The following is a 7,379-nucleotide window of genomic DNA, read 5'->3' on the forward strand; positions in this document are numbered from 1 at the left end:
GGTGAACCCTGCAGCAGTCTAATCTGTACATTCAGGTTCATAGAGGACCCCCCCCCCCCCCCCCTTCAGGGTCACGACCTCTTTACAGTGAATACAGTGTGCTGGAGCTTTGCCCGGCACAAAGCCTGAACACAAACATTATGGTGAGATGCATTGTTGTGCAAAAACGCTGAATTGTTCAAAGCCAAAAACTGTTAGCTCTGCACTCTCACATCTACATGTTAGTGTGAACAGAAACGCTCTTCTATTCCTATTGATGTGTGTGTGTGCGTGCGTGTGTGTGTGTGTGTGTGTGCGTGTGTGCGTGCGTGCGTGTGTGTGTGTGCGTGTGTGTGTGTGCGTGTGTGTGTTTGTATGTTTTTTTTGTGCTCTGCATGCACTTGCAGGGTTTGTGTGTGTGTGTGTGTGATGACACAGAGGACAACATGAGCGTGGTCCTGTGTGTGTGTTTAGCATATCAATGGCGACTGTTGCAGAAGCTCTGTGAGCCTCCTAGCAGCCTCTCCTCTCCTCCTCTCCTCTCCTCTCCTCGCTGTATTTAAGGGGCCTCCTTGGTGCCTCGCAGAGCGGACATGAACATCTTCACTAAAGTCCCAGGATTTGCCCAACAAACAAGGTATGTTGAGAGCGCCGTGCTCCAGGGTCAGACCCCCCCCCCCCCCCCCCCCCCCCCAAGGTCAGAGGTGTGGAGGTCCTCTGCTCTGCTCTCTGGGACGCCTCCTACACCACTTTCCCTAACCTAAACATGCACAAACTGTACTGCACAAACTGTACAGTTTAGGTGCAAGTTGATGGTTTTATTTTGAAAGACTGGAGCATGACGACACTTTAAAATATAAATTACAATCAGCCGTGACACAAGTTATGACGTTTTTTCAGCGGCTCAGGTCTTCAGTTTCACCTCAAAAGCGCCGCTTTGTTTCCAAAGTCTCTCTGTGGTTGTTTCATCGTCTGTATTAGTTATGGAGTGGTGTGTTTGTGGTGTAATTATCCATTGAAAATGTTTCCGTATCTGCAGCAAGCTGGGGTCTGTGCTCCAACGTGCCTTCTACGGGTCCAGTGGGAGGGTGAGTCCAACATGAGTCAGGATCTTTGAATGGTGCTGACTCGTGAGTGTATATTAACATACTTGTTCCCTGTTTTCTTTTTATTATAATACTAATTTCTAATTACTTCATTGTTTTATTCAAAGCTACGTAGCTTAGCATAAAGACTGGAGGCAGGGGGAAACAGCTAGCCTAGCTCTGTCCAGTTAGTTCTAAAAATTCACCCACCGACACCTCTTAAAGGTACAGTGTGTTGTATTCAGCGCGATCTATTGGCAGAGATGGAATATAATATGAACTAGAAAATGCATTTCCTGCTGAAAATGCGTTGGAATGCTGAAAGCTGAAATGAATCTCAAAAACATTGCTGAAAATAGATATCCAATTTTAAAAGAATTGCAAAAAGCTGAATAATTCAAAAAGTTGAAAGATTACAAATATGAAGTTATATCACCCCTCTCCTGAAAGAGCTGAACATTTTGATATTCGAACGGTTTCTGTAGCTTAAAAGAATTCCAGCAGTAGTGATATTTGTTGTAGTAGTAGAAGTATTATTCGCAGTATAAGTATGAGTAGCATTTGAATCAGTACTAGTTGTAGCAGTAGTGATATTTGTAGTAGCAGTAGTAGTAGAAGTTGTCGTCGAAGTATTTGTAATTAGAAGAAGTAGTAGAAGTAGTCGTATCAGCAGTCGTACTAATAGCTGTAGTAGTATTAGTACTGGTTATTAGTACTGGTAGTAGCAGGAATAGCAGTATTAGCAGTTGTGGTATCAGTAATAATGGTAGTGGTAGTGGTAGTAATAGCAGTAGTGGTAGTAATAATATTTATGGTAGCAGTAATAGCAGTAGCAGTAGTAGTAATAGTAGCAACAGCAAAAGTTGTAGTAGTAGTGCTAATACTCGAAATATTAGCAGTAGTAGTAGTTGTCGCAGTATTAGTAAGAGCATTCATTATTTCAACAAAAAAGCCAAATTTTGAGCGAAACGTTTAAATACAGTTAATCCATGAGGCTTTTATTTTGAAAGGGTGGGACTGGGTGGGGGAGGGAGGGGGAGAGGAGACATAATCATCATGTTTGACACATAAACAGAGGTTATTAAATGACAGGCTTCATCACAAGCAGTTCAGTTAGAATTCACTCTCTGGGGCTTTTATTTTGAAATGGGGTGTGGGGGAGAAGGGGAGAGGAGACAGAATCACAATGTTCGATAAACACAAACCGGTTATTAAATGACAGGCTCATCACAAGCATTTCAGTTAGGATTCATTCTGTGGGGCTTTTATTTTAAAATGGTGTGTGTGTATGTGTGTATGGGGGGGGGGGGTGGAGGAGGGGGGAAGACCTCTAAAGATCCCTAAGACCTGAATGACTGTATGAGAGACACAGAGAGAGAGAGAGAGAGAGAGAGGAGTGTAAGTGTGTCTGTGAGTCTGTGTGTTCATCAACATCACTAATTGACTCAATCACAAACACCTGTGTGCCTGAAGCCATTTGAAAATATTCTCCATAGAGATCCTATTGAAAAAATAAAAAGCTTAATAATTCAAAAAGTTTAAAGGTTAGAAATATAAAAAGTCATAGCACACCTCTGGTGAAAGAGCTGAACATTTTAATAGTTGAACGGTTTCTGTCGCTTAAAAAATGAAGGAGGAGAAGCGGTGCGACGGAAGAAATAGAAGAAGTTGAATAAAGAAACAGGATAACAATAGTTGGAATGCTTAACAGCATTCCAACAATAAGTATGTTTTTCTTCAGTGGATGATCAGCTGAACATGCAGCCCGTATCATAGCAGGTTGTGAAACCTGGTTTTCTATACAGGGACACGAAATGTCAGTTTTTTCCGTGTCGCTCGGGACAAAAATAACACCAATGGAGAGTCAACTAGGAGCTTTATTCATGGTGGACACAAATTCAATGCATTGATGTTTCTACAGTAGCCCAGAACGGACACATTTAAACACTGGCTCTAGAGAGGGACATTCACATTTTCACCGTCCTGCATACTTGGCACACTGGAGAAGTTTCAGTTGGTTTGCAATCTGCAATGTCACCGCTAGATGGCGCTACATGCTGCTACTTTAAGTTCACTAACTAAGTTTCATCTCGATAGTTTAATCTGTACACAAACAGAGTAGTCGTGCAGCGTAATTATATCTCGATGACTCGCCCAAGTTTCCAGGAAGACACTGCTGACTGTTCACAAATAAATATTACTCCCCGAAAATACAATGTAAATATCACAGTTCATTTTCGGTGATTTACATTTACCTTTGGGGAGCTTTGTCACCAGTTACTAACCTTCCAAACTGTCCTTTTAAAAAAATATCACACATCATGACATGTCACGACAGGATTATCCACGACGATGTTTACTGTAGTTATTGAACATGTTGAACGAGTGGAAGGAGAGACAGAAGATTTAAAGAAAGGAATGTAACATCTATAAAACACACCCAAACACCTGAGTGGTGACGTTTGCGGTGAAATCCCAGCAGGCTCTGTGATGTCATTCTTTTTCCGCTTTGCTGTCTCTTGACCTCAGGTGACCCTTTTCGAGCAGCGGAACTTCGCCGGCAGGCGGCTGGACCTAAGCTCAGACTGCACCCGGATCAGTGACAAGAACTTCCCAGAGAGATGCAACTCTGTGCAGGTGGAGAGCGGAGCGTAAGTCCACAACACCCACGGCTGGAGTACTGGAGGGCCACGAGAGACCGGACAGAGAACGAGCAGATTAACATCATTGTATTATAGTGGACAACAAGAGAGATGTTTTCATCTGAAGAGGGGGACTCATAATGTATAAATGTAAAATATAATGAATGCACCCAAAACCCAGTGGTGCAGATATGAGCCCTGTTCATCTGTTCTGGTGGAAAGATGAGCCTTGAGCCAAGAAAATGAAAAAACAACGACTTTAGTTTGGTCATCTGCAGGTGAAGCTAAATCTAAAGGTAGAAATCATACGTCACAAAAGGACATAATATAGAAAATGCACACTTGCATGAACTGAAATTACTACACAAAATTTGAGTTGGGTTGAGGTTACATTTTGTTTTTTAAATGTCTTGGATAAGTATAACTGTGACTTTGTTTCAACATGAATTTAGGACCTGGTTCACCTGGTTTCTACACATATTTTAGACATTTATAATTGTGGAAAATTCAAGTCTAAGATTTCTTCTGTTCCAAACTGAATGGAAATCCGTTCATATTTAAGACGGATCAACAAAACCTCAAAAGATTTCCCTGCTGCTGTTTGAGCCGCCTCTCTTCTTCACAGATGGGTCGGTTACGAGCATGAGAACTTCCGGGGCCGTCAGTACCTGTGGGACATGTCCGACCGGGGCGAGTACAACTGCTACGACAAGTGGTGCGCTCAGGTGGACCACGTCTCCTCCGTCCGCGCTGTCAAACAGGTAAGACACACCAAGCGCACACCTGGATTCAATGTGGTGACATCACAGCTGCTGCATATGCAACAGCTGTGTCTCTCCCATGAATTCATCAACGCATGTAAATAAAAGAAATTAGACAGAAATAATTGTTGAATCTGACATTTTACAGGAAATAAAAAAGTATTTTCTGTCCGATTTTTCCCACAAATTTAATGTTTTACATTAAAATCTACATTTAAACCAGAGTTGTTATTTAGTGAATGAGTTGGTTACCTGCAGTATAGATGGAAATACATCATTTTAAATGACTGAAGACCTGTGCAATGGTTTCAAGATTACATCATTTTAAAAGTAGGATTTATTTACAAAATATAAAAATAAAAACGACTTATTTCATCGTGCCTTTAGATGTAAACAGCTTGTACATATGTAAAGTGTTCAGACTGTAATTTGCAGGCTGTTCCAGTTCATAAAAGAGTCGATCACTGAGGCAAGAAATGTACTAAATAAGGAAAATAAAGTCCTAATAATTAGAAAGTAGACTAAATGTCCGAATGATGTCAGACTCTGGAGGAATAATTAAGAACGCTAACACAGAGTCAACATATTCACCACCGACACTCAATGGAAGCTTTTTCTTCTTCCAGGACAACAACCCGGGCAGAGCTCAGCTGTTTGAGCGAGCCGGCTTCTCTGGTAAGAAGATGGAGATCCAGGACGACATCCCCAACCTAATGAGCCGCTACAGCCTCAACCGCGTCGCCTCCATCCGCGTGCTCGGAGGAGCGTAAGTCAAACATCCTGCCTGCTGTCTTCAACAGCCAATCAGCTGATCCAAGAGGAAACGGACTCAAACGATCGGCCAATCGTTGCCGATTGACTTGCTTTCAAACTACTTTTAATTGGACAATTGCAATTTACTTCAATGTTTCTAAAGAAGTCCAAGTCCACATTTCTGTGACTTCAAAATATAGTTGTGATGTTTAGTTGAAGTGTGTTTGTGTGAGGTTCTTCTGCAGAGTCAGAGTTCTTCTCCAGAGTCAGAGTTCTACTACAGGTCAGTGTTCTACTACAGGTCAGTGTTCTACTACAGGTCAGAGTTCTACTACAGGTCAAAGTTCTACTACAGGTCAAAGTTCTACTACAGGTCAGAGTTCTACTACAGGTCAAAGTTCTACTACAGGTCAGTGTTCTACTACAGGTCAAAGTTCTACTACAGGTCAGAGTTCTACTACAGGTCAGAGTTCTACTACAGGTCAGTGTTCTACTACAGGTCAGAGTTCTACTACAGGTCAGAGTTCTACTACAGGTCAAAGTTCTACTACAGGTCAGAGTTCTACTACAGGTCAGTGTTCTACAGGTCAGAGTTCTACTACAGGTCAGAGTTCTACTACAGGTCAGAGTTCTACTACAGGTCAAAGTTCTACTACAGGTCAGAGTTCTACTACAGGTCAGTGTTCTACAGGTCAGAGTTCTACTACAGGTCAGAGTTCTACTACAGGTCAGAGTTCTACTACAGGTCAGAGTTCTACTACAGGTCAAAGTTCTACTACAGGTCAGAGTTCTACTACAGGTCAGTGTTCTACAGGTCAGAGTTCTACTACAGGTCAGTGTTCTACAGGTCAGAGTTCTACTACAGGTCAGTGTTCTACAGGTCAGAGTTCTACTACAGGTCAGAGTTCTACTACAGGTCAGAGTTCTACTACAGGTCAGAGTTCTACTACAGGTCAAAGTTCTACTACAGGTCAGAGTTCTACTACAGGTCAGTGTTCTACAGGTCAGAGTTCTACTACAGGTCAGTGTTCTACAGGTCAGAGTTCTACTACAGGTCAGAGTTCTACTACAGGTCAGAGTTCTACTACAGGTCAGAGTTCTACTACAGGTCAGTGTTCTACTACAGGTCAAAGTTCTACTACAGGTCAGTGTTCTACAGGTCAGAGTTCTACTACAGGTCAGAGTTCTACTACAGGTCAGTGTTCTACTACAGGTCAAAGTTCTACTACAGGTCAGTGTTCTACAGGTCAGAGTTCTACTACAGGTCAGAGTTCTACTACAGGTCAGAGTTCTACTACAGGTCAGTGTTCTACTACAGGTCAGAGTTCTACTACAGGTCAGTGTTCTACAGGTCAGAGTTCTACTACAGGTCAGAGTTCTACTACAGGTCAAAGTTCTACTACAGGTCAGAGTTCTACTACAGGTCAAAGTTCTACTACAGGTCAGAGTTCTACTACAGGTCAAAGTTCTACTACAGGTCAGTGTTCTACTACAGGTCAAAGTTCTACTACAGGTCAGAGTTCTACTACAGGTCAGTGTTCTACTACAGGTCAGTGTTCTACTGTAGTAGAACACTGACCTGAGACCCAACACGGGAGAAAATCAATGTACTGCTGTGGACGTATTGTCGACTCTTTAAAGACTCTATATCAGATTAAGGTTTAAGCTATATTTAGAATATTTTCACCTCTTGACCTTTCTGAAGCTGGTGTCTTTGATCTCTTCAAAGACACCAGAATCCATTCATGAAACAGTGATTCTACCTCTCAGAGCTGCTGTTCTACTGCTGCCTCCATCTGTTAGTGTGTTTGAGTTATTGAGAGACTTCAGGGGCAGCAGTAGACCAGCAGCTCCTGAGTTCTGAGAGGTTAAATCACAGTTTTGTCACACACACTGAGACATGTCTATGTTTTTAGAATGTGTTCACAGTAGACACTAATGTGTGTGTGTGTGTGTGCAGGTGGGCCGTGTACCAGGAGCCGAACTACAGAGGGTCTCATTACATCCTGGAGAAGCGTGATTTCAACAACTTCTCGGACTGGGGCAGCCAGAACAGCACCGTGGGCTCAATGCGCCGAGTCCGCTTCAACTAAACACCGACAGCAGGAACACAAGAAACCTGCAGCTTTACACACAAACTACAAAACTTATTTTGGTAA

At 42.4% G+C, this 7,379-nt stretch overlaps 1 protein-coding gene across 1 annotated transcript; it reads left to right on the forward strand.

The window, feature by feature from the left end:
• Nucleotides 1-572: 572 nt before the first annotated feature.
• On the forward strand, nt 573-7,313 carry crybgx (crystallin beta gamma X; the record flags this gene model as incomplete). Its single annotated transcript, XM_079288110.1, has 6 exons — nt 573-616; nt 1,019-1,067; nt 3,594-3,715; nt 4,332-4,467; nt 5,094-5,233; nt 7,181-7,313. 6 exons carry the CDS (start codon nt 573-575, stop codon nt 7,311-7,313), a joined length of 624 nt encoding a protein of 207 aa, XP_079144236.1.
• Nucleotides 7,314-7,379: the final 66 nt, after the last annotated feature.

Source organism: Melanostigma gelatinosum (genome assembly GCF_949748355.1).
Source record: "Melanostigma gelatinosum genome assembly, chromosome: 2".
Taxonomy (NCBI): domain Eukaryota; kingdom Metazoa; phylum Chordata; class Actinopteri; order Perciformes; family Zoarcidae; genus Melanostigma; species Melanostigma gelatinosum.